Here is a 27,938-nt window from a genome sequence, read left to right on the forward strand (position 1 = left end):
TTAAACCAGAGTTCAATTCCCCAAATCCAGTGAGTTCCAATCCCACAAAGGAGACTTGGAATTCAGGTACATAGTTCTTTGTAAGTGGTGTCACAGATAGACAGGGTGACACCGGTCAGAGCATTGAGTGCAGGAGTTGGGACATCATGTTGCATTTGTACAGGATGTTGGTGAGGCCACATTTGGAGTATTGTGTAAAGTTCTGAGTTCCTGCTATGGGAAGGATATTATTAAATTGGCAAGGGTGCAGAAAAGATTTACAAGGAGGTTACTGGAGGGGCAACTTTTTCACACAGAAGGTGGTACATACATGGAATGAATTGCCACAGGAAGTCATAGAGTTGTAGAAATGTACAGCACAGAAAGACTCTTCGGTCCAACTCATTCATGCCAACCAGATATCCTAAATTAATCTAGTCCTATTTGCCCTTTGGCCCATATCCCTCAAAACCCTTCCTATTCATATACCCATCTGGATGCCTTTTAAATGTTGTAGTCGTACCAGCCTCCACCACTTCCCTCTGGTAGCTCATTCCATACATGCACCAGTCTCTGCATGAAAATATTGCCCCATAGATCCCTTCTAAATCTTGCCCTCTCACCCTAAACCTATGCCCTCTAGTTCTGGACTCCCCCACCCCAGGGAAAAAAAACTTTGTCTATTTATCATAGCAATGCACCTCATGATTTTATAAACCTCTATAAGGTCACCCCTCAGCCTCCAATGCTCCAGGGAAAACAGCCCCAGCCTATTCAACTTCTCCCTATAGCTCAAATCCTCCAATCCTGGCAACAGGCTTGCAAATCTTTTCTGAACCCTTTCAAGTTTCACAGCATCCTTCCTATAGGAGGGTGACCAGAATTGCACGCAATATTCTAAAAGTAGCTGAATCAATGTAGTAGGTGCATGTACAGTTTCAAAGACATTTAAAAGACATTTGGACAGGTACGTTGATCGGAAAGGTTTAAAAGAGATGTGGCCAAATGCAGACAAATGGTACGAGTTTAGTTTGGAAAACATGGTTGGTGCGGAAGAGTTGGACTGAAGAGTGTGTTTGAGGAGAAAGTGAGGACTGCGGGTGCTGGAGATCAGAGTCGATGTTTCAGGAATGATGAAGAGCTTATGGTCAAAACGTTGACTCTCTTGGTCCTCGGATGCTGCCTGACCAGCTGTGCTTTTCCAGCACCTTTGGACTCTGTATGACTCTATGACTCTATAATTCAGTTTAATGACCATAGCAGGAAAGGAAGAGCTTGAATCAGTAAAAGTGTCTGTGAAGTTGTTGGATTGTCCTAAAGAACCAATTAGCTCAGTAATGTCTTTCTGGACATCCCTGATCCCAACAGCATGGGTTCAATTCCAGTATTCGCTACGGTAAAGGTGAAGGAATAACTTGTCCCCTCACCTGGAGCATGGTGACCCTCAGGTTCAGCTACCACCAATTGTATCTCTCTAAGGGAGAGAGCAGGTCTATGTCAACTTTACCTTTATCCTGTGTGAATTCACCTGCCTGGGCTTCATTCTGGATTAGTGATGCTGGAAGAGCACAGCAGTTCAGGCAGCATCCAAGGAGCTTCGAAATCAACGTTTCGGGCAAAAGCCCTTCATCAGGAATGGCACATTCCTGACATTGACATTCGAAGCTCCTTGGATGCCGCCTGAACTGCTGTGCTCTTCCAGCACCACTAATCCAGAATCTGGTTTCCAGCATCTGCAGTCATTGTTTTTACCTTTGCCTGGACTTCAGTCCCACATCAATGTGGTAGACCCCTTGGTGCTATGTGAAGCAACCAAATTGCATCGTATTTGTGAAACTTGAAGTGGGCAGTATATGTTCACCTTTCTAACAGTGTGCACGTTTTAAGAATGAGGGTCAAAAAACATCCTTTTGGAGGCGGAATGGGGCAGTTTGTGTTGTGAAGGTTCAATTCCTAATTATAGACACTAACATTTGAATAGATCTGAGCTTCAGTTGTTTAACCTCGGATTTAAGCCCTGACTGGGGGGGGGGGGGGGGGGGGCTCCTACTGCATACTTTCTCTTTACCCACAGTAAGCGATCCTGAATTTATTTTTCTTTATTCATCTATGGGATAAGGGCATCGCTGGCTAGGACAGCATTTACTGTCCATCCCTAATTGTTAACAGTCACCACATTGCTGTGGGTCTGGAGTCACATGCAGGCCAGATCAGGTAAGGACATTAATGAGCCAGATTGTTTTCTTTCTGTCAAACAATAATGGATTCATGGATCATTAGACTCTTCATTCCATTTTTTTTACATTATCTGGGTCTCTGGATTAACAGTCCTGCTATAATACCATTAGGCCATTGCGGCCACACATTGACATTCGTATTCTCACATATTTGGTTTTGGTTCCGTTCCTCTCCACCTGACTGGTGACATTTTGCAGTAACATGCTAAGGTCTGAGAGTCAGAGGTGAAAGTCTGATGAAGGGCTTATGCCTAAACCGTCGATTTTCCTGCTCCTCAGATGCTGCCTGACCTGCTGTGCTTTTCCAGCACCACACTCTGGACTCTGATCTCCAGCATCTGCAGTCCTCACTTACTGCTCATTTTTTTCCCATGTGAAAATCAGACTTGGGGTTTAGGGAAAAAGACTGTGGATAAAGGAGATCTTCAGAAGATCATCATCACAGTGTGTCCCAGCATTGAACCTGGAGGCTCAGAGACTGGGTGTTCCTCAGGAACAGGAGACTGATAGTGCTGTGGGTGTGGCCTCCTCCTGACTGCTCCCTCCTCTTTGTGCAGGTGCTGCTATTCCTCTTCGGCCTCTGTTTTCTGGTCGTTGAGGCCATCGCTCTGAACAGGGAGGGTTTGGCTTATTTCAAAGAAGGCCAGAGGTACCTCCAGCTCCTCATCATCCTACTTTGTGTCCTCATCCCTAGCTTCCATTTCAGCCACATCAGATTAGCTGACCAGCAGCTCAGCCACTACAAGAACAACCCCCAGCAGTTTGTCAGTTTCTACTATGTTGCATGTCTGGCTGAGGGAGTCACCAGTCTCGCCGCATTTCTGCTCACCGTCCTCACCTTGAAGGTAAGTGAACAAGTTAAGTGAGAGTGAGGAGGAGGGAATATAAGCAGCTAATCAATCAGGAGGATTAGAACCCTCTCAGCAAACCATTTAGACCAACTCTTTAGAGAGAATCATCCATTTAGTCCACAGTCTGTTTCTGTGCTGATGTTGGTCACCATGAGCTCACATGCAGCCACAGACATTATCTTTTCATGTTTTGCTTATTTATCTGTCACGTCAGCTGTGACAAAGGCTATGGTCTCAAATCCCAACCTCGAGAGTTAAACACAATATCTAGGCTGATACATCAGTGTACCAGAGACAGAGTGCCACAATGGCAGAGCTGCTGTCTTACAGGTGAGATTTTAAACAACTATCTGTCTTTCAGCTGGAGTGAAGATTGCCATGATACTCTTTCATAATAGATTCAGGGATCTCTCCCTGGAGTCGATTAATTTCATAACCAGTAACAATAAAACAATAACATTAACATGGCAATAATAATAAAATAGTCACAGTGCAGTTTGTAAGACTGTGCTGTGTGCAGAATAGCTGCCATGACAATAGTGACTACCCTGTGGAAATATCAGTAAGGAAATATCTAATTACCTAAAAGCCACTTCAAATGTCACATGGCTGTACTATTTAATGCTTTTTTTCTAGATTGTAGGACAGTTTCGTTTTGTGCGGAGATGGTGTGTATTTGGGAAAACATTCCAGTATATGATCCGAGAGCTGATGGCCGCCTTCCTTTACCTCTTCCTGCTTGTCATGGTCTATGCACAGTGTGGCTATGTGGTACGTATCAAGGCACCTCACTAGAGTGACAGAGTGGACTACAATTTGCTCAGTGGGGCAGCACGGTGGCTCAGTGGTTAGCACTGCTACCTCACAGAACCAGGGTCCCAGGTTCGATTCCAGCCTTGGGTGACTGTGTGGAATTTGCACATTCTCCCCGTATCTGTGTGGGTTTCCTCCAGGTGCTTCGGTTTCCTCCCACAGTCCAAAGATGTGCAGGTCAGGTGAATTGGCCATGCTAAATTGCCCCTTGTGTTAGGTGCATTAGTCAGAGGGAAATGGGTCTGGGTGGGTTATTCTACAGAGGGTGGGTGTGGACTGGTTGGGCTGAAGGGCCTGTTTCCACACTGTAGGGAATCTAATCTAATCTAATCAGTCTCAGCACAGATTTCCCATTACTATTTGTCAGAAACAATGGTGAAGGACTACGGTCTATGAGGAAGGCCACCAGCAAGGGGCAATGGCCCCTGGTACAAGTCATTTGTGACAGCAAGATCCATTGGTACAAGCCACCAGTGAGGGGAAAATACCTCTGATACTAGTCACCAGTGAGGGGCAAGGGCACCTGGTACAAGTCACTAGTGATCAAGCTTTGTGTAAAGATTTATAGCTCAGTTGCTACTAGTTGTGGGTGTGTTCACTGAGCTGGGCAGTTGCAGATGTTCTGTCCCCTTTTCTAGGTGACACACTCAGTGATGTGGACCTTCCTGTGAAGGATTGCTGTACTGTGTCGTTTGGAATGTATTTGGTTTTGTTCCCGATGCTTCTGTTTGTTTGTTGCAGTGGTCAGTATGTTGGGTCTCAGTCAATGTGTTTATTGATGGAGTCCGTGGATGAGTATCGTGCTTCTAGAAATTCTCTGGCTGTCCTCTGTTTAGCTTGTCCTATTATTGTTGTGTTGTCCCCTTTGAATTTGTGGTCCTTGTATGTGTGTGAATAGCCATTAAGGACAGCTGGTCGTGACGTTTAGTGGCTCGTTGATGTTCATGAAAGCGAATTATTAGTTGTCTACCTGTTTGTCCTATTTGGTGTTTCATGCTGTCTCTGCATGGAATCTTGTGCACCACCTTTGTCCTGCACATGATGGGTATTGGGTCTTTTGTTCTGGTGAGTTGTCTGAGCGTGACTGTTGGTTTATGGGCTGTCATGAATCTGAGTGGGCGGAGAAGTCTGGCTGTCAGTTCTGAGACGTGTTTTATGTAAGGTAGAGTGGTTAGTGAGTTGGGTCGTGGTATGTCTTTGTCGCATTGTTTGTCTGCCAGGCATCTGCGGATGAAGTTACAGGGATATCTGTTCTTTGCAAAGACATTGTAGAGGTTCTTCTTCCTGCCTTCGCAGGTAGGGAGTGCTGCAGTGTGTTGTAGCCGTTTTGTACAGGGTCCTAATGTAGCTTTTCTTGTGTGTGTTTGGGTGATTGTTGTTATAATTCAGGACCTGGTCCATGTCTGTGGCTTTTCTGTACACTTTTATGTGCATTCCCCATCTGTACTCTTTTTACCATCATATCTAGGAATGGAATTGTTTATAAATTTCCTCCTCTCTTGTAAATTTGATCCTTGTGAGCAAGGACAACACAACAATAATAGGACAAGCCAAACAGGACAGCCAGAGAATTTCTAGAAGCATGATACTGATCTACAGACTCCATCAATAAACACATTGACCGAGGCCCAACATACTGACCACTGCAACGAACAACCAGAACATGCAACTGGAAGCAACAGGAATGAAACCAAATGAATTCCAACAAACACAGTACAGCAGCACTCCACAGGAAGCTCCTCAGCACTGAGGATGTCACCGAGAAAGGGGACGAAATGTCTGCAAACCAACTTCCCAGCTTAGCAAACATATCCACAACAACAGCAAGTCACTAATGAGTTTGGGAGAGTTTGGTTTTATTGAAGAATAGAGCAATTTGAGGTTCAAGAAATGTTAAAAACAGATTCCCATCTGTAAGGTCCATAAACAAAGCTAATGGAAGTGTTTAACGTATCAAAGTGGAAATGTAATGGTAAATCTGGATAGAACTTTAGGAATAGTATTAGTGGATGCCCTATTGAGCTCTGTACTATAGGAAGAACTTTTTTAAATTCTCCCATGGGATGAGGGTGTCACTGGCTGGCCAGCATTTATTGCCCATCCTTAGTTGCCCTTGAGAAGGTGGTGATTTCAGTATAAAGTATTTATGACAGCACACTAAAATATGTCATGGCAATGAGCAGATGTTATCAAAAAACATTAGACACTGAGACACAGGAAGAGAAGGTAGAACAAATATCTGAAAACTTAGGTTAAGGAAGTAGGATTGATGGAACAAGATGTTGAGAAGCGAAGCAACTCAGAGAGGGCACATGCATCTCACAGAATGGCACCAATGCTAAAACAACTAAAAGCAAGGTAACTCTAGAATAGGGTGAACGAGGATACCTCAGAGAGTTGTGTAGGTTTCAGAGGTTATAGAGATAGAGAATCATAGAGGCAAACAGCACGGAAACAGACCTTTGGCCCAATTCAGCCATACTGACCAGGTTCCCTAAACTGAACTAGTCTCATTTGCCTGCGTTTGGTCCATATCCCTCTACACCTTTCCTACCAACATACCTGTCCAGATGTCTCTTAAATGTTGTAATTGTACTCGCTGCTACCACTTCCTTTGGTAGCCTCTTCCATATGCGCACCAAAATGTTGCCGCACAGATCCCTTTTCACCTTAAACTTATGCCGTCTACCTTTGGACTCCCCTATCCTGGGGAAAATACTTTGACTATTCACCTTATCATGCCCTTCATGATTTTATAAACCTCTTCAAGGTCACCCCACAGCCCCCTACACACCAGGGAAAAAGGTGTCAGCCTATCCAACCTCTCCTTCAGCCTCAAAACCTTCAGTCTCCATAACATCCTTGAAAGTCTTCTTTGCACCCTTTCCAGTTTAATAACAGGGTGATCAGAATTGTACACAGAACTCCAAATGTGGCCTTATCAATATCGTGTACAGCGGTAACAGGATGTCCTAACTCTTGTGTTCAATGCTCTGACCGATTAAGGCAAGCACGCCAAATGCCTGCTTCATAGAACATAGAACATAGAAGAATACAGCGCAGTACAGGCCCTTTGGCCCTCGATGTTGCGCCGATCCAAGCCCACCTAACCTATACTAAGCCACTATCCTCCATATACCTATCCAATGCCCGCTTAAATGCCCATAAAGAGGGAGAGTCCACCACTGCTACTGGCAGGGCATTCCATGAACTTACGACTCGCTGAGTGAAGAACCTACCCCTAACTTCAGTCCTATATCTACCCCCCCTTAATTTAAAGCTATGCCCCCTTGTAATACCCGACTCCATACGCGGGAAAAGGTTCACACTGTCAACCCTATCTAACCCCCTAATTATCTTGTACACCTCAATCAAGTCACCCCTAAACCTTCTTTTCTCTAATGAAAACAGCCCCAAGTGTCTCAGTCTTTCCTCATACGATCTTCCTTCCATACCAGGCAACATCCTGGTAAACCTCCTCTGCACCCGTTCCAGTGCCTCCACATCCTTCCTATAGTATGGCGACCACAACTGCACACAATATTCCAGATGCGGCCGCACCAGAGTCTTATACAACTGCATCATGACCTCAGGACTCCGGAACTCAATTCCTCTACCAATAAAAGCCAGTAGGCCATATGCCTTCCTCACCGCACTATTTACTTGGGTGGCAACTTTCAGAGATCTGTGTACATGGACACCAAGATCCCTCTGCTCATCCACACTACCAAGTATCCGACCATTAGCCCAGTACCCCATCTTTTTGTTATTCTTCCCAAAGTGAATCACCTCACACTTAGCTACATTGAATTCCATTTGCCACCTTTCTGCCCAGCTCTGCAGCTTCTCTATATCCTGCTGTAACCTGCCACATCCTTCCTCACTGTCAACAACTCCTCCGACTTTCGTATCATCCGCAAACTTGCTCACCCAACCTTCTAACCCCTCTTCCAGGTCATTTATAAAAATGACAAACAGCAATGGTCCCAAAACAGATCCTTGCGGAACACCACTAGTGAGGCACTCCATGAAGAAACTTTGCCATCAACTACTACCCTCTGTCTTCTTCCATCCAGCCAATTCCTAACCCAAACCTCCAACTCACCCTCAATGCCATATCTCCGTATTTTCTGCAGTAGCCTACCATGGGGAACCTTATCAAATGCCTTACTAAAATCCATATATACCACATCTACCGCTTTCCCCTCATCAACCTCCTTCGTCACCTTTTCTAAGAATTCAATAAGGTTTGTGAGGCACGACCTGCCCTTCACAAAACCATGCTGACTATCCTTGATCACATTATTCCTATCCAGATGTGCATAAATCCTATCCCTTACAATTCTCTCTAAGACTTTGCCCACAACAGAAGTGAGACTCACCGGCCTATAGTTACTACCACCCTGTCTGCCTGTGATGCCTCTTTCAAGGATTTATGTACTTACACCCCTGGTCTATCTGTTCCACAACACTCCCCAGTGTCCTACCATTAACAATGTAAGTCCTGCCCAGGTTTGTCTTATCAAAATCCAACATTTCACGTTTATCTAAATTAAACTGCATCTGCCCTTCCTTAGCCTACTGGCCCAGTTGGTCAACATCCTGTTTTACTCTTAGATACCCTCCTTCACTGTCCACATTACCAGCAATTTTGGTGTCACCTGCAAACTTCCTAAAATACCTCCCATATTCTCATCAAATCATTTATATAAATGACGAACAACAGTGGATCCAGCATTGATGCCTATGGCACACCACTGGTTACAGGCCTCCTGTCTGAACAACAAACCTCGACCACCATCCTCTGTCTCCTGCCTACAAGCCAACTTTATATCCAGTTGGCTAGCTCTGCCTTGATTCCATGTGAACTACCATGCAGGACCTTGTCAAAGGCATTGTAAAATCCATGAAGGCAATGTCTACTGCTCTGCCTTCATCTATCTTCTTGGTCACCTCTTCAAAAATGTCAATTAAGTTTGTGAGACATGATTTCTCACGCACGTAGCCATGTTGACTATCCTTAATCAGTCTTTGCCTTTTCAAAAGAATGTAGATTCTATCTGTTAGAATCCCCTTCCACAACCTACCCAACACTGACATCAGGCTCATCAGTCTGTAGTTCCCTGGCTTTTCCTTAAAACCTTTCTTAAGTAATAGCACAACATTAACCACCATCTCCAGTCTTCTGGCACCTCATCCGTGGCTGTCAATGATATAAATATGTCTGGTAGGACCCTTGCAATTTCTTCCCTGGCTTACCACAATGTCCTTGGATGCACTTGATCAGCTCCCATGAATTTATCTACCTTTGTGTGTTTTAAGACCTCCAGTACCCTCCCTTTAGGTTAGGATTAGGAAAGGTGAGGTCATCCTGTTAGGAGTTTTTTACAGGCCTCCTAATAGTCCTAGAAACGTAGAAGAAAGGATTGCGAGGATGATTCAAGAGAAGAGTGAAAGTAATAGGGTGGTTGTTATGGGGGACTTGAACTTTCCTGATATTAATTGGGAAAGCTATAGCTCAAGTTTGTTAGATGGGTCAGTGTTTGTCCAATGTGTGCAGGAGGGTTTCCTGACACAATATGTAGATAGGCCAACAAGAGGTGAGGCCATACTGGATTTGGTTCTGGGTAATGAACCAGGTGTTAGAATTAGAGGTAGGTGAGCACTTTGGGGACAGTGACCACAATTCGGTGACCTTTACTCTAGTGATGGAGAGGGATAAGTGTGCACTACAGGGCAAGAGTTATAGTTGGGGGCAGGGAAATTATGATGCTGTGAGGCATGACTTAGGATGTGTGGCCTGGAAAAGTAAGCTTCAAGGCAAGGGTGTAATTGATATGTGGAGCTTGTTCAAGGAGCAACTATTGAGTGTCCTTGATAAGTATGTGCCCGTCAGGCAGGGAGGAAAGGGTCGTGTGAGGGAGCCGTGGTTTAATAATGAATTGGAATCCCTTGTTAAATGGAAGAGGGCGGCCTATGTAAAGATGAGGCGTGAAGGTTCAATTGGGGCGATTGAGAGTTATAAGGTAGCCAGGAAGGACCTGAAGAGAGAGCTAAGAGCAGCAAGGAGGGGACATGAAAGGTCCTCAGTTGGTAGGATTAGGGAAAACCCTAAGGCTTTCTATAGGTATGTCAGGAATAAAAGAATGACTAGGGTAGGAATAGGTCCAGTCAAGGATAGTAGTGGGAAGTTGCGTGTGGAGGCTGAAGAGATTGGGGAGACACTGAATGAATACTTTTCGTCAGTATTCACTCATGAACAGGACATTGTTGTCAATGTGAGTACTGAGTCACAATTAAGTAGAATGGATGGCTTTGAGGTATGTAGAGAAGAGGTGTTGGAAATTCTGGAAAGGGTGAAAATAGATAAGTCCCCGGGCCTGATGGCATTTATCCTAGGATTCTCTGGGAAGCAAGGAAGGAGATTGCAGAGCCATTGGCCTTGATTTTTATGTCCTCGTTGTCTACAGGAGTAGTGCCAGAAGATTGGAGGCTAGCAAATGTGGTTCCCTTGTTCAAGAAGGGGAGTAGGGATAACCCTAGTAACTATAGGCCGGTGAGTCTCACTTCTGTTGTGGGCAAAGTCTTAGAGAGAATTGTAAGGGATAGGATTTATGAACATCTGGATAGGAATAATGTGATCAAGGATAGTCAGCATGGTTTTGTGAAGGGCAGGTCGTGCCTCACAAACCTTATTGAATTCTTTGAGAAGGTGACTAAGGAGGTGGACGAGGGGAAAGCGGTAGATGTGGTGTATATGGATTTTAGTAAGGCGTTTGATAAGGTTCCCCATGGTAGACTACTGCAAAAAATACGGAGGTATGGCATTGAGGGTGAGTTGGAGGTTTGGATTAGGAGTTGACTGGCTGGAAGAAGACAGAGGGTAGTAGTTGATGGCAAAGGTTCATCTTGGAGTGCCGTCACTAGCGGTGTTCCGCAAGGATCTGTTTTGGGACAATTGCTGTTTGTCATTTTTATAAATGACCTGGAGGAGGGGTTAGAAAGTTGGGTGAGCAAGTTTGCGGATGATACGAAAGTCGGAGGAGTTGTAGACAGTGAGGAAGGATTTGGCAGGTTACAGCGGGATATAGATAAGCTGCAGAACTGGGCAGAAAGGTGGCAAATGGAGTTCAATGTAGCTAAGTGTGAGGTGATTCACTTTGGTAAGAGTAATAAAAAGATGGGGTACTGGGCTAATGGTCGGATACTTGGTAGTGTGGATGAGCAGAGGGATCTTGGTGTCCATGTACACAAATCTTTGAAAGTTGCCACCCAGGTAAATAGTGCGGTGAAGAAGGCATATGGCGTACTGGCTTTTATTGGTAGAGGAATTGAGTTCCGGAGTACTGAGGTCATGTTGCAGTTGTTTTAGACTCTGGTGCGGCCACATCTGGAGTATTGTGTGCAGTTTTGGTCGCCATACTATAGGAAGGATGTGGAGGCACTGGAACAGGTGCAGAGGACGTTTACCAGGATGTTGCCTGGTATGGTAGAAAGATCGTATGAGGAAAGGCTGAGGCACTTGGGGTTGTTTTCATTGGAGAAAAGAAGGTTTAGGGGTGACTTGTCTGCCAAAGCTTATTCATGTCCCCTTTTCAACTTCCTGATTTCTCTCTTTACTCTACTCCAAGGGATTCACTGATTTCCTGCTGTGTGTTCCTGGCACGTGCCTACTCCTTTTTCTTGACAAGAACCTCAATATCTCAATTTATCCTGTGTTCCCTACTCCTGCCAGCCTTGCCCTTCACACTAGCAGGAACATTCTGTCCCTGAACTCTTATTACCTCACTTTTGAAAGACTCCTACTTGCCAGACATCCCTTTACCTGTGAACAGCCAACCCCAATCAACTTTTGAAATTTCCTGTGTAACACCATCAGAATTGACCTTGCCCAAATTTAGATTTTCATCTTGTGGATCAGATTTATCCTTTTCCATAACTATTTAAAACTAATAGAATTATAGTCACTACTCCCAAAGTGTTTCCTCACTAACACCTCTTTTCTCTAGTTGGGCCATCTTCATGTTGATTGAGAAAGTTTTCTTGAACACACTTATGTAATTTGTCCCCACCCAAGCACTTAACACTATGACAGTCTCAATCCACCTAACTTGCACGTCTTTGGACTGTGGGAGGAAACCAAAACAGCCAGAGGAAACCCACGCAGATACAGGGAGAATGTGCAAACTCCACACAGACAGTCACCCGAGGGTGGAATCAAACCCGAGTCCCTGGCGCTGTGAGGCAGCAGTGCTAACCACAGAGCTGCCGTACTGCCCACTTAATGGTAAGGTCCTGGGGAGTGTTGCTGAGCAAAGAGACCCTGCGGTGCAGATTCATAGTTCCTTAAACTTGTAGTTGCTGGTAGATAGGATAGTGACAAAGTTTGGTGTGCTTTCCTTCATTGGTCAGAGCAATGAATATAGGAGTTGGGAGGTCACGTTCGACTGCACAGGACATTGGTTAAGCCACTTTTGGAAAACTGCATGAAATTCTGGTCACCCGGCTATAGGAAGGATGTTGTGAAACTTGAAAGAGTTCAGAAAAGATTTACAAGGATGTTACCAGGTTGCTACAGAGAGAGGCTGAATAGGCTGAGGCTGTTTTAGCTGGAATGTCCGAGGCTGAGAGGTGACGTTATAGAGGTTTATAAAATCATGAGGAGCATGGATAGGATAAACAGACAAAGTCTTTTCCCTGGGGTGGGGGTGTCCTGAACTAGAGGGCATAAGTTTTAAGGTGAGAGGGGAAACATTTAAAAGGGACCTAAGGATTAACTTTTTCATGCAGAGGGTAGTGCGTGTATGGAATGAGCTGCCAGAGGAAGTGGAGGAGGCTGGTACAATTCCAGCATTTAAAAGGCATCTGGATGGGTAAATGAATAGGAAGGCCTTAGAGGGATATGGGCTAAGTGCTGGCAAATTAGGTTAGTCTGCATGGATAAGTTGGACTGAAGGGTCTATTTCTGTGCTGTACATCTCTACAACTCTATGAATAGGAAGGGTTTAGAGGGATATGAGCCAAATGCTGGCAAATGGAACTAGATTTATTTAGGATATCTGGTCAGCATGGATGAGTTGGACCGAAGGGTCTGTTTCCGTGCTGTATATCTCTATGACTGTATGACTCTAAAAGATCCCAATAATCCAGAAAACTGAATCCTTACCCCTGCAGCAACTTGTGAATGGCTATGCATTCATCTGACCTACTCTCCTATTCCGACGCTCACTAGCACGTGGAACATAATCCAAAGATCCAACTCTTGACGTTCTGCTTTTTATCCTTCTGCCTAGCTCCCTATATTCACACTGCAGGATCTCATCCCTTTTTCAACCTGTGTCATTGGTACCAAAATGTATCATGATTTCTGGCTGTTCACACTTCCCTTTGAGAATTTGCTGCAGCTGCTCCAAAATGTCCTTGACTGTGGGTAGTGGGAGGCAACACACCAATCTGTAGTCTCGCTTGCATCTGCAGAATCACCTGTCTGTGCCCCTGACTAGACAACTCCCGACCACAATTGCTTGCTTGGACTTTGCTATACCTTGCTTTACAGCAGAGCCAGTTGTGGTGCTAAAGACTTGGCTGCTGCTACTAATTTTCCTGAGAGACTATCCACCCAGGAGTATCCAGAGCAGTAAAGCTGGTTGAGAGGTGGATAATCACAGGAGACTCCAGTGCTATCTGCCTGCCTTTCCTGGCAGTCACCCATCTACCTGACTGAACCTACAGTGTGACCACCTCCCTGAAGCTACTGTCACACTCTCTGCTTCCTGTATACTCATTAGTGCTTACAATTGGCACTCCAACCGATCCATGTGGTCTGAGAGGAGCTGCAGCCAGATACACTTCCTGCAGACCAAGTTGCCAGGGATACTCGACTGCTCCCTGACAGGAGGAGCACACCACTCCACTGACTGCCATCCCTGCCCCTTTAACAACGAGTGGCCTTCAGGGGGAAAAATGTCTTGCATTACCCTACCTTATTGGTGCTCACCCTCTTCAACAAAGCCTGGCATTCACCTAGGCCCACTATAAGATCTAATCAGCGGCATCTCAACCACAAAGCAGCCTCTTGCAAAAATGGCTGGAACAGGGCACAGCAATGCCTCCCTCCCCCACTTACCTAAACTCCCATACTTAGCCCATCTCCCAGCGTTTGTAATCTCTTGCCGGTCACACTCCGTGTTAGGAGCTCCTGAGGCTATCTTTTGTAGTATAAGGCCTGCAAGAACCAGATCTAACCAGTTCACTTAATTAGCTTAAGTAAATTAATTAGCTACAGTACTAGGAGAGCTTGTTAAACTTTCCTTAGGCCTGAAAGAAGAAAAAAATACAATCCCTAAATGTCTACCCTTCCCTTATCCACAGTTTTTATTTTTTAAGAATGCAAAAGATTCAGATTTATACTTCTAAACTCCCAGCTCAACTCCCAGCGTAACTCTCAGCGTTTGAACACTTGGCAGCCCACAGAGAGATTTAGAAACAAGGAGGAGACTTCAAAATCAACCTATTTCTCAGCCCTGAAGTCAGTGTAGATCATTGAGCTGAGAGGTGGTGGGCATGGTGCAAGTTAAGACAGAGGTTTGAATGACTGAGGTTAATGAAGGGTAGATTTAGGGCGGCACGGTGGCACAGTGGTTAGCACTGCTGCCTCACAGCGCTAGAGACCCGGGTTCAATTCCCACCTCAGGCGACTGACTGTGTGGAGTTTGCACGTTCTCCCCGTGTCTGCGTGGGTTTCCTCCGGGTGCTCCGGTTTCCTCCCACAGTCCAAAGATGTGCAGGGTCAGGTGAATTGGCCATACTAAATTGCCCGTAGTGTTAGGTAAGGGGTAAATGTAGGAGTATGGGTGGGTTTCGCTTCGGCGGGTCGGTGTGGACTTGTTGGGCCGAAGGGCCTGTTTCCACATTGTAATGTAATCTAATCTAATCTAGATGGTGGGAGGCTGGCGAGGATTACATGGAGATAGTGAAATCTCGAAATCCTGAAGACCTCAACCTGTAGGGTGTAGGTTTGCTTGCTGAGCTGTAGGTTTGATATCCAGACGTTTCATTACCTGGCTAGGTAACATCATCAGTGGTGACCTCCAAGTGAAGCGAAGCTGTTGTCTCCTGCTTTCTATTTATATCTTTCTCCTGAATGGGGTTCCTGGGGTTTGTGGTGATGTCATTTCCTGTTCATTTTCTGAGGGATTGATAGATGGCATCTAGTTCTATGTGGTTGTTTATGGCATTGTGGTTGGAGTGCCAGGCCTCGAGGAATTCTCTGGCATGTCTTTGCTTAGCCTGTCCCAGGGTAAATGTGTTGTCCCAGTCAAAATGGTGTTTTTTTTCATCCGTGCGTAGGGCTTCGAGGGAGAGAGGGTCGTGTCTTTTTGTGGCTAGCTGGTGTTCCTGTATCCTGGTGGCCAACTTTCTTCCTGTTTGTCCTACGTAGTGTTTGTAGTGAAACCTCAACCTGTGTTTCAGTAATGGAAGAGCAAAGGAACACCAGAGCAGGGGTAGGCTATCTTGCCCCTGAAACCTCCTCAGCCATTCTATGGCTAATCTCCCTCAATGCCATTCCTGCACTATGCCTTTATCCGTTAATTTCACTCATGGTAAATCAATCTCTGTCTTGAACATAATGACTGAACTCTCACAGCCCTATGCATGATTCACCAGCTTCTGAGTAAAGAAATTTCTCCTTCTCTCAGTTGTAAATGGCTTGCCTTTTATTCTGAAACCATGTCCCTTGGTTCTGGATTCCTCGGCCAGCAGAAACATCTTCTCTGCATCTACTCTTTCTATCCCTTCAAGCAGTTTGTAAGTTTCTATGAGACCATCTCGCATTCTTCAAAACTCCAGAGAATATATGTCCAACTCCTCAATCTCTCCTCATAAGACAATCCCATCACTTCTGGGATCAGTCTGGAGAATCTCCTCTCCCTCCATGGCAAGGATAGACTTTAGTCCCCACGTGTAGTCTCTGCAGTGTGCTGTACATTTGAAGCAAGACCTATTTGTGCCTGTACTCAAATTCTCTTGAAATATCGGGTAACCAACCTTTAACCAACCTTTTATCTTCTGAATTGTCCAATCCATTCGCATGTTAGTTTTCAGTGACTTATGAAGAGTACTTCAGTCCCTTTGGACATGAATGCTTTCTGAGTTGTCACCATTTAAGCAATGCTCTGCTCCTTTGTTCCTCCTACCAAAGTGATAACCTCTGACTTACCAAAATGATAGCATCTGCAGTGCTCTTGCACCTTCACACAGCCTGACTAAATGCTGTTGAGGCCTCTTTGCATCCTCTTCACAATTTGCATTCCCACTGAATTTTGTATTCATCTGTAAAATGGGAAATGGTGGTTCTGACTCTATTGATATAGAGTCAGAGAGATGTATAGCACGGAAACAGACCCTTCCATCCAACTCGTCCTTGCTGACCAGTTATCCTAACCTAATCTAGTCCCATTTGTCTAGTCCCATTTGGCCCATATCCCTCTAAACCCTTCCTATTCATATAGATGCCTTTTAAATGTAATTGTACCAGACCAGCCTCCACCACTTCCTCTGGCAGCTCACTCCAGACATGCATCTGTGTGAAGAAGTTGCCCCTTAGATCCCTTTTATAGTTTTCCCCTGTCACCCTGAACCTATGCCCTCTAGTTCTGGACTCCTCCATCCCAGGGAAAAGACCTTGTCTGTTTACCCTATTCATTCCCCTCATGATTTTATAAATCTCTATAAGGTCACTCTCAGCCTCCGATGCTCCAGGGAAAACAGCCTCAGCCTATTCAGCCTCTCCCTATATGTCAAATCCTCCAATCTTGGCAACGTCCTTATCAATTCTTTTTGAACCCTTTCAAGTTTCACAACATCTTTCTGACAGGAAGGAGACCAAGATTGCTCGTGTTATTCCAAGGGTGCCTAACCAATGTCCTGTACAGCCGCAACATGACCTCCGAACTCCTATACTCAATGCTCTGACCAATAAAAGAAAGCATACCAAATGCCTTCTTCACTATCCTATCTAACTGCAACTCTGCTTTCAAGGAACTATGAACATACACTCTGAGGTCTCTTTGTTCAGGTCCAGATTATGAATAACTGGGGCCCAAGCACTGATCCTTGCGGTAATGAATGAATGAATAATTTCATTGTCACATGTATTTTACAGTAAGAATACAATTAAGTTCAGTGAAAAACTTTCATTCGTCACCATAATTTGCCACCATTTTGAATAATTTAAGAATAACCAAAAGAAAGTAAGATATAACAAAAGTATGTCATGGTTACGTCTGCCAATGTGAGAACTATTTACTCCGACATGAGGAGAAACAGGTAGAAACAGTCCATACTATTATATTACCCACAATCCTATGTCATTTAAGTTTACTTAACTTGTGTGGCACTGTATCAAAAATCATCCCAAATTCCAATACACCACATCTGTTGGCTTCCCCCTTAATGACGGTAGTGGTAATATCCTCAAAACTTTGATCAGATTGTTCAGGCACAATTTTCCTTTCAGTAGTCCACATTGACTCAGTCCAATTACACAAATACTTTCTGAATATCCATTAATCATATCCTTTTTAATAAATTCCAGTATTTATCCCGAACACTAACAAATGGCTAGCAAATATTTTGCTTCCAGTTTCTCTCTCCCTCCTTTTTCAAATATTGGAATTACATTTGTAATTTTCTAATCTGCAGCACTGTTGCAGAATGAATAAAATTTTCAAGGGCAATCAGCTAATGGATGTGCTGTCTCTATTGTCTGTAATATCATTTTCATTGGTCTAAGTTGAAGTCATTAGGTCAGTTGTCAATTTGTAGTCCCATTAAGTTCTCCAATAATACATTTTTACCAATACTAATTTCTTTCAGTTCAACAAGCTCATTTTTAATTATTTTATGGAGAATTTTTCTATCTTCCTCTGTGAAAACAGACATAGAGTACTGACTTAGCTTCTCTGAAGTTTTTATTTTTGCTATTAGAAATCCTTCTGCCACTTGTAGAAGATTTTACAATCTGTTTTAATGTTCTTGCTATTTTATATTTATATTCTCTTCCTCTTTATCAATTTCTTGGCCCACCTTTGTTAAATTCTAAAGTTTTCGCAGTCTTCAAATTTTCAACAAGTTTGCAACTTTATAAGCCTTCTCCTTTAATCTAATAGTACCTTTAACTTTTACCTTTACCCAGCAGTGGCACACAATTGGCATCTTTCCCAGGTCACACATGTGGATCCACAAACTCAGCACATTCTGAGTGTTTTGTTTAAGGCCTATAACTCTTGAATAAAATTGATCACATGTCAGACAGGATTTTTTCTCACTCTGTGACTCGTGAATGTCATGGTTAGTTGACCTATCCAGCCTCTCTTACACTGAAAGGGTACTGATGTAATTTTCTCCAAGCATCCTGATTACTGACCAGACCAAACATACTGTGATCATTCCTTAGTGTCCAAACTTTCCTCTTTTAGTCTCATCCTCGAGCAGTTGCCTGTAGGAGATAAATTTGCCAATGGCCCAGTACGGCTGTTCTTTGCAATGTTGAATTGGGAGAAATGCCTGTTCATTCAGGATTTGAGGTCACGTAGACAAATGTTGAGATAGTGCAAGATGATGGGAGCTGGTGGTGAGATTCACTCTGGTGCAGCCTAGTTTAAAGAAATACAAAGACTCAGGATGTTGGGAAGAAGGGGAAGGCTGCATCTCAGGGTATTGGGAAGTGGGGAGGTTGCACCTCAGGGTGTTGGGAAGAGGGGGAGGGTTGTATCTTACAGTGTTGGGAAGGGGGGTGGTTGTACCTCAGGGTGTAGGGAAGTGGGGAGGTTGCACCTCAGGGTGTTGGGAAGGGGGGAGGTTGTACCTCAGGGTATTAGGAAGTAGGGGAGGTTGCACCTCAGGATATTGGGAAGGAGGGGAGGTTTCACCTCAGGGTATTGGGAAGGAGGGGAGGTTTCACCTCAGGGTATTGGGAAGGAGGGGAGGTTTTACCTCAGGGTGTTGGAAAGGGGGCTGGTTGCTCCTCAGGGTGTTGGGAAGAGGGGGAGGGTAGTACCTCAGGGTGTTAGGAAAAGGGGGAAGTTGTACCTCAGGGTGTTGGGAAGGTGGGAGGTTGTACCTCAGGGTGTTAGGAAGAAGGGGAGGTTGCATGTTGCAGGATTAGAGGGGAGTTCCAAATTGGCGCCAATTAAGTCAGGTGGCAAATGACGTGAAAATGATTCCAGCACGCTGAATATGATAATATCCCCCAATAACTTACTGACATTTGTTATGATGGTGTAGAAGTGTACTGTACCTTTAAGAAAGTTAAAAGCTAGCAGAACTACCTGACAGCACCAAGTGTTCTGAACAAGTTACAATGTAACCTATTGGTGTAGCAGTTAGTGTAGCTGGTTGCCTGGAGACAAAAACAAATTTGAATTAGACCAATAAGTTTAAATTATACCCCAAAAAAAACGCAACTCCAATCAAGTTTGAATTTAGTGTATTGACAATATGAAAATCCAATGACACAATCAATGCTTTGGGGATGTAAGACTGGGGAAAATTGAACAGTTGGGAGAGAACTGCCAAAAGACCAGCAAATGTAGTCTGCTAGTAAGAACTCTCCAACACTGACCTGGAGAGCAAATCTACAGAGGAAGATATAAAGAGAAGACTTGACTGCTGGCTGGTTATGAAGTTTTAATTTTTCAGTAAATCTTACTCGGGGGTTTTATTGGACTAGTATTATAGAAGGGAAAGTAAAAGATAGGTTAGAGGAAGGAGTTGTAAATAGTCGATGGTTAATTATTCTCTGTTATACTTTAAGAAATAAAGTTGTTAATTTTTACTTTAAATAGTTCTTGGCCTCTCAAATTTTCACAGATTACTGCACGGGATAAATCTTTTCTGTGTTGCTGGTTTAAATTGAGCAGGAGAGTTTACCCCGTGTCGTAACACATTAAAGAAAAACTTCCCTCAACTGGGACTTAGAGTTTGTGATAAGATACCATCCTTCCATTTAAGAGGAGATTAGGTAAGTGGTTGATGTAAAGGAGGATAAAGCAGCAAGATGAGATAGGGGTCAAATGTAGTGAACAAACTGAGAGGCAGGGCTCAATGGTTGAGTATTTCTGTCAGAGGTAGTAGCCTCAACTATTCTTGCCTTCTTTTCCCTCCAGATGTTCTCTCCTGCTCTGGAACACTTTGTGACATTCAGCAGTTCGCTGCTGGCTTTGGTTGCTTTCCCCCATGGAACCCTGTCCCTGCGACATGCAGTCCACCATTACCCCATAATCGCACCCCTCTACTTCATTAGCTACCTGCTGTGTCTGATGTGGATAGCGAGAAACCTCTTCAGTGCCATTATCAACCAGAGTTACAGAGAGCTCAAAGCAGATATGTACCGCCCAGCCATTGAACCACAAGACTACGAGATGATTGAATTCTTCATTAAGAGGTTCAAGCTCTGGATAGGACTCACCAAAACAAAGGAGGTAAATACGAGTATGTCAGAGAAACATCAATCTCTCTGATCAATGAGCTGGAGCTGCAGGGTTGACTGAATGCTGCAACCACTTTGCGTTTCTGGAATGTTTGGAGCTGGTCTTGACTTTTACAAGAAGCTGTGCTAGGCTAGCAGATAGTGACCTCCCTGGACCAAAGGGCTGAGTACTCTGTGGTGAACACGTTCATCTGCCCTTGACTCAGTCATGGTATTCTGGACTTGTTAATGTCTTTCCCATTTCCATCTCCAACTTAAGGCTTGCCCCATCCCTCTCTCTAACTCTAATCCTACTCCCCTCTCCATTCCCAAGTTTTATAGTCCCCTCTTTTCATCTCAAATGCCCATCATCCTCTCCATCTCCAATTCTCCACATCCCATGCCATCTCCAATCCTCCATTCCCCACTTCATCACCAATCCCCATTTCATCACCAATACCTTAATACCCCCTCCAACTCCAATGTCCCACTTTCCTACTCCCAATTCCATTTCCAGTACCTCATTTCCCCTGCTCCTCCACTCTCCACTCCATCTCAAATCCCCCACTCTCCTTTTCATTGTCAATCTCCCAATCCTCTTTCCATCTCCAATCCATCATTTCCCTCCTTATTGTCTATCCTCTTGCTCCTTTCTCAGACTCCTATTCCAATTCATTCCTAACCATATTTCATGTGTTCTCCTGTGCAATGGGGCAGCACGGTGGCTCAGTGGTTAAGCACTGCTGCCTCACAGTGTCAGGGACCCAGGTTCGATTCCAGACTTGGGTTACTGTGTGGAGTTTCCACATTTTCCTCGTGTCTGCGTGGGTTTCCTTCGGGTGCTCTGGTTTCCTGCTACAGTCCAAAGATGTGCAGGTTAGGTGAATTGGTCATGCTAAACTTGCCCTTAGAGTTAGGTGCATTAGTTAGGGAAAAATGGGTCTGGGTGGGTTACTCTTCATGGGTCAGTGTTGTCTAGTTGGGGCGTAGGGCCTGTTTCCACACTGTAGGGAATCTAAAAAAAATGCTCACCCTCCTTCATGGTTCTGTGATTTAATGAATTAATCCCCTGTGCCTCCCCCGAGTATGGCATCAAAGAGCGTTAGCAAAGCTGAATTCAAATGGAATTGAGGAAAACTCGACATTGGTTAGAGTCATACCTGACACATACAAAAGTGGTCATGGGTGTTGCAGGTCAATCATTTCATTCCCTGGACATCTCTGAAGGAGTTCCTCAGGGTAGTCTCCTGGACCCAACCATCTTCAGCTGCTTCATCAATGTCCTTCTCTCCATCATAAGGTCAGAAGTGGGGATGTTCACTAATGCTCAATCTTCAGTCATTCAAAGCTCCTCAGATACCAAAGAAGTCAGTGTCCAAATGCAGCAAAACAACAGCCAAGCTTGGGTTGGTAAGTGGCAAGTAGCATTCATGCCAAATAATGACCATCTCTTACAATAACCATTTCTTTCATGTTCAATGGCATTGTCATCACTGAAACCCCAACACTTCAATATGCAAGGGTTACCATTGACCAGAAACTGAACTGGATTAGCCATATCAACAAAATGGTTATAAAAGCAGGTCAGAAGCTCAGAATTCTGTTTTGAATAACTCACTTCCTGACTCTCCAAACTCTGTCCACTATTTATAAGGTACCAGTCAGGGGTGTGATAGAATACATGTTTGCCTAAATGAGAGAAGGTCCAACGCTAATAACACTTGGCAACATCCAAGACAAAGCAGCCTATTCGATTGGTACCCTAACTACTATCTTCAACATTCACTCCCTTCACCATCAATGTTCAATTGCAACAGTGTGTACAATCTACAAGATGCATTGCAATAATTCACCAAGCCTTCCAAATTGACAGCCATCTGTTTTACTGATGTTGAATGTGGGATAAACATCAAGAGGGAATGGGCAGATCATCCTTATTCTTCTTCAAAAAGCACCGTAAGACCTTTTATGTCCACCTGAGAGAAAAAAACAAGACCTTCATTACTGGCTGAAACCTGCAGCTTGAACAGTAGAATGTCGCTTTAGTGTTACTAAAGTTAGCTAGAACTATGCTGTTAAGTCTCCAGAGTAGGACTCGAAATCACAAGCTGCTGAGCCACAATAGATCCTGGCAACTGTTCCAGTATCTCACTCTCAGGCAGGGCATAGGTTGGTGACCCTACAGTGAGTAATGAAGATAATCTATGACACCAATTGGACAACTGGACCTTTGCTTTCTTGAGCAGACCATTGTTCACCTGCCAAGCTGTTAACAATAAATGATGGTACTGGGGACCTTTGTGCCACAATATTTAGTGTCCCTGCTTCTGAGCTAGAAGGCCCAGGTTCAAGTCCCACTCCCTCGGTATGTAATAACATCCCTGGTTATATGATTGAAAAATGACTCTTTTTTTAACCGTTGTGAAACTTTGTTTTCAATCTTTTGCAGTTCCGACACAAGGTGAAATTTGAAGGGATGGAGTCCTTGCCAACAGGCACTTCCCAAACCTTGAGATTATCCCAACTTGCATCAGAAAATACCGAGTCTCCCTTCTCAGACTGCACCATCTTGTCAGGCTCTGTGCAATCGGAGGAGCTGACTCTTCCACAGAGTCCAACCTCTGAGACCTACAACATTGAGGCCTATCTCGATCGGTTGCTGCCGACTGTCAACAGCCTCCTTGGTCAGTTTGACCGCGTCAATAAAGTCACCGATGACTTGTACCAGATCGAGAGTGACTTGGAGAAAGTGCAGCATAGAATCAAACGGAGGAGACAGATTCTGGGCAGGGATGAAAAGAGCAAAATAGAGAGACAAAGCCTCCCTGTGCCAACCACACAGCCCAGAGCATGCAGTGCTGTTTCTGATTCAGTAGTTTCCGGCCTCCGACCAAGTACAGGCCCAGCTTGTGAATATTGTGCAGGCATTGCCCAGTCAGCTCACAGCGCTCTACCGGTTGATCCCAGGTCGAGTGATGCCCCTGGGCGAAGAGCCTGGCAGTTGGGACCATCACTGTCAGCAGTCATCAGTCAGAGAGCGGTATGGAGCTCAGAACCTGCAGCTAAACCAAGGCCCAAAAGTGAAGAAGGGCAGGATCGAGTGATGAGTCAGCAGCAGGCCCCAGTAAAGAGGAGAGCATGGCAGAGTGAAAGCATGGAGGGGCAACCATGAGTGAATATACTAGGAGCCATAAGGAGGCACTAGAGAGCACTGAGAGACTGGAACAAAAACAGAAATTGCTGGGAAAACTCAGCCAATCTTGCAGCATCCAAGGAGAGAAAGCAGAGTAAATGTTTCAGATCCAGTGACCCTTCCTCACAATTTTAGTTTCTCCATCAATATCAGTTCTTGTTTCAGATTTTCGGCATCCACCGGTCTTCGCTTTATTTTACATGGTCATTATGCTGCCAGAATTGCTGAGTTTCCCCAGCAATTTCAGTTTTTGTTTTTGTTTTCCAACATCTGCAATTTTGTCATTGTTTTGTTCTGGAATACTTTGGTGTTTTGGCTTGATGAGAGACTGGCAGCAATGCTACTTTCCACCTTTGTAACATCCACTCACTGATGAGCATTAAGAAACAGCTAATACTGTTTATTCTAGATGATAGGGAGAGCCATAGATTTAGTAGTGATTCCAAAATAGTATTTGATGTGTAATTGGGGATGTGCCTGGTTTAATCATAATAATTGATAGTATGGCTTAAAGCTGCTGCTAAGTTTCAAGGCAGCAATTAGAGATTGGAATAGCCATACATATAACAGAGCCTTGTATCTCCCTAGGATATAAATTAATTTATAAGGGGTTATTGGTAGTGTCCACACCTCTGTGTCAGGAGGCCTGGATTCAAGCCCCATCATCCTCAGAGGTGTGTCATAACATCCCAGAGCAGGCAGATTAGAAGTAATCTCTAGATGGATTTTAATAGTTAGACTGTCACAGCCAAATAGACAAATTTGCACCAACAAGTGAAGTACTTTGTATTAAAATTTCAATTCAGAAGGAAATGTGGAATGCCTACAGCACAAAAACAGGAAGATAACGTGAGGAATCAGAAATGAACATCAAAGTCAATCTCTTGAGAGTTGACCTGGAAAGGTTTTTACTGTAAGGTTTCACTGGAACCATTCTGGCAAATCTCTTCTGCAGCCCCTCAAAGACTCTCATATCTCTTGTAATGAGGGATGATCCAACAGATGAATCAAGATAACCCCTTCTGCCTCTTAATTTCATCCCAGGTTCCACTTTGATTAGATTAGATTACTTACAGTGTGGAAACAGGCCCTTTAGCCCAACAAGTCAACACCGCCCCGCCGAAGCGCAACCCACCCAGACCCATTCTCCTACATTTACCCCTTCACTCAATACTACGGGCAATTTAGCATGGCCAATTCACCTAACCTGCATATTTTTGGACTGTGGGAGGAAACCCACGCAGACACGGGGAGAATGTGCAAACTCCACACAGTCAGTCACCTGAGGTGGGAATTGAACCCAGGTCTCTGGTGCTGTGAGGCAGCAGTGCTAACCACTGTGCCATCGTGCCGCCTACTTCTTTGACTATCTCCACTTCTTCTACTGTCTCCACTTCAAATGATATTTTATCAAACTCCAGATCTTTGTAAACACCGACATAAAGTCCTCATTAGGTACTTGAGCCCTTTCCTGCATCTGGAAGCATAGATCACCTATTTGACCCATAAAGGACGTACCCAGCCTCTTACCACATGGTGGGTTCTATTTTATGTTGACCATCATCTTAGTCTCAGCTCTCTTTTTGCTGATCTGTTTATGTTTTTCCTCCCCTCCCCTTTCAATTGATTGCCTTTAACTTGATTCTCAATTGAATGTTTCATCTGACATGTATCTTTAACAATTGATGGACGTCTAACATATTTGATTATAACAGTAATTGAATCTTAAAACAAGATTCTCTACGAGGAACATGATTGTATTTTCTCTTTTTTAACTTTGTGATTGATATTGTGCCTTGCTTCTTAATTCTTCAATAAAAATCTGTACAGTTTAGAATTAATATAGACTTGATTTGTTTTTAAGTTATATGTGAAGAGATACATATAATTTTATACAGAAACATGTTGTCAATTTTCAAAGTTCAATGAAATACTTTGGAGGTTTGATGTCTTGCCCTGAATTGGTTGATTTCACTCAAAATCACTGCACAATTATCTTCATCAATGATCTTCCACCCTCTCTTCCGACATGATTGACATGCCATACATTGGTCTGAGCTGATTTCTGCTTCCTCAGGATGTAGCATCATGGTCTTTGAATGATCTGGGTTTGTTGCATAATTTAGAAACCTATGCTGGTATCAAAATATTAATCTTCAGCTATTAGATTACAACAGAGAGTGCGGGTCCAGTAGCGTGCCATACCTTATCTCTTCTCTGTGTAAGATACAGCCAACGATACCAAAATGCTGTCCGTAACTTACCTCTAAATAAACATATTAACCATAAGACACAACACAACACAGCTAACTGATACTGTAATAACTTACCTTAAGTTAACTCTAAATAGTCTTAAAGATAACCCACAAAGTGTAATCAGGCTGCTTGTACTTTACAATTGTATCATGACCTATCATAAACTGAAGCCTGGAGTTTGCCAAGAAAGCAAAGGTAGAGGCACCCATGAGGGTAGCGCTGCTTAACCCAAGCCACAGGCTACTCAGGTCCAAGCCTCGTAAGTGCCCAGACACAACCCTATAGCTCTGGACCCCCAGGTGGGGATCCTGGTAAATTGATGCCCCTCCACTCACCACCACTGGATGAGATAGTTCGACTGAAAACGTTAAGATTGAAATGGGGCAAGATCACCTACAGAAATCAGAGGATACGGTGATCCCTACAGAATCAGCTACCTTGACAATCACAGAACCAGGTATGGGATACCACAATAACCAGAGGTAGGGATTGGGGAGATTCCTGTTAAGGTTCACATCAATCCCCACAGGAAGGCCTTCACATGAGTAAGCTATATGACAGAACCTCGAAGGGAAACATTGACACCCCAAAAACAGGAGGAACATAAATCAGTCAAACTCAGTTTTTATAGTTTATATTTCTTTGAATTAAAACTGCAATAGAAATTAAATTCTGTATTTTGTAACTTACTAAATAGTAGAATAAAATAACAGTTAAGGTTAAAATTACACCATAAGACTGTCTCACTCACGAGATCCCAATACAGATCTGTTAGATTATTGTAAGACTTTTTATCATTTAAATTTAGATGTTAAGGTAAAAATACTGTTCTCTTCTTTTAGGAAATCTGTCTGTCTATCAGTTACAACACATAAGCAGTTAAACACTCACTGAATTGAGCAGAGGGTGGTAGTGAGAGCAGATTCAGTGAGAAGTCATTTCTCTCAAGGAATGGTGTTAACGAATGCTACAGTCCCAAAATGTAATGTTTCCCTCCATCCCTCCTCCTTGAAACAAAAAGAGAGAGAGAGTTGGAAGCTGTTAGAAAATTTGGTCATAGTTTAGAAACAGCAGAGCCTCAACAGTGTGTGTCATCCTTACCAGTAAAAACGGCAGGGACTCTGGGAAAACTTGTGGCATGTGCAGCATGTAAAATGTGGGAGGTTTTAGATTGACAAGACATCCAGGATAGTCACATCTGCAAGAAGTGCCAGAGAGTAGCTGTTTTTGAACAACATGTGGCTCATTTGGAAAATGTCTTTCTTCACTCCAACTGTACAAGAAGCAGTTTCCAGAACAGTTGTACCAGAGAGCGATCACTTCACGTCATGATAAATATCAAAGGGTAGACAGTCTTGTTTATAATCGAGATTGTAAGTTAGTCATCTGTTGCCTTCTGAGTGCAAGGATTTGAGATATAGCAAAATGGCTGGATAAACGTTTGTAAAGGAAGGGTGAATAGCCAATGGTTGTGGATCATTTGGGAACCAATGACATAGGGAGGGACAGCTCGGGGATCTTGCAGGACCTCCAGGATAGTAATCTCCAAAAAACCATCTGTTCCACAGACTTCACCATTCAGTCAAAGGCAGATCAGGGAGGTAAATGTGTAGCCTGAGGAATGATGTGGAGGGGAGGGGTTCAGATTTTGGAACATTGGGATAGAACATAGAACATTCCAGCGCAGTACAGGCCCTTCGGCCCTCGATGTTGCGCCAACCTGTGAAACAAATCTGAAGCCCATCTAACCTACACTATTCCATGTACATCCATATGTTTGTCCAATGACGACTTGAATACACTTAAACTTGGCAAATCTACTACCGGTGCAGGCAAAGCATTCCATACCCTTACTACTCTCTGAGTAAAGAAACTACCTCTGATATCTGTCTTATATCTATTACCCCTCAATTTAAAGCTATGCCCCCTCGTGCTCGCCATCACCATACAAGGAAAAAGGCTCTCCCTGTCCACCCTGTCTAACCGTCTGATTATCTTATATGTCTCTATTAAGTCTCCTCTCAACCTTCTTCTCTCCAATGAAAACAGCCTCAAGGCCCTCAGCCTTTCCTCGTAAGACCTCCCCTCCATACCAGGCAACTCCTAGTAAATCTCCTTTGCACCCTTTCCAAAGCTTC

General features: G+C 43.9%; 1 protein-coding gene across 3 annotated transcripts in view; it reads left to right on the forward strand.

Moving 5' to 3' along the window:
• The window catches only part of pkd1b (polycystic kidney disease 1b), a 397,721-nt gene extending 372,348 nt beyond the window's left edge, over positions 1–25,373 (forward strand). For all 3 annotated transcript variants that reach the window (XM_088000368.1, XM_088000369.1, XM_088000370.1), the window contains 4 exons: positions 2,774–3,061; positions 3,704–3,838; positions 20,050–20,364; positions 22,801–25,373. In XM_088000368.1, coding sequence (XP_087856494.1) covers positions 2,774–3,061; positions 3,704–3,838; positions 20,050–20,364; positions 22,801–23,523 — 1,461 coding nt within the window. In that variant the 3' untranslated portion in view covers positions 23,524–25,373. The remainder of the gene's footprint in view (positions 1–2,773; positions 3,062–3,703; positions 3,839–20,049; positions 20,365–22,800) is intronic.
• Positions 25,374–27,938: the final 2,565 nt, after the last annotated feature.

This window comes from Chiloscyllium plagiosum, unplaced genomic scaffold (genome assembly GCF_037043375.1).
Source record: "Chiloscyllium plagiosum isolate Xiang-an unplaced genomic scaffold, Cpla_swu_hap1 HiC_scaffold_25, whole genome shotgun sequence".
In the NCBI taxonomy this organism is placed as follows: domain Eukaryota; kingdom Metazoa; phylum Chordata; class Chondrichthyes; order Orectolobiformes; family Hemiscylliidae; genus Chiloscyllium; species Chiloscyllium plagiosum.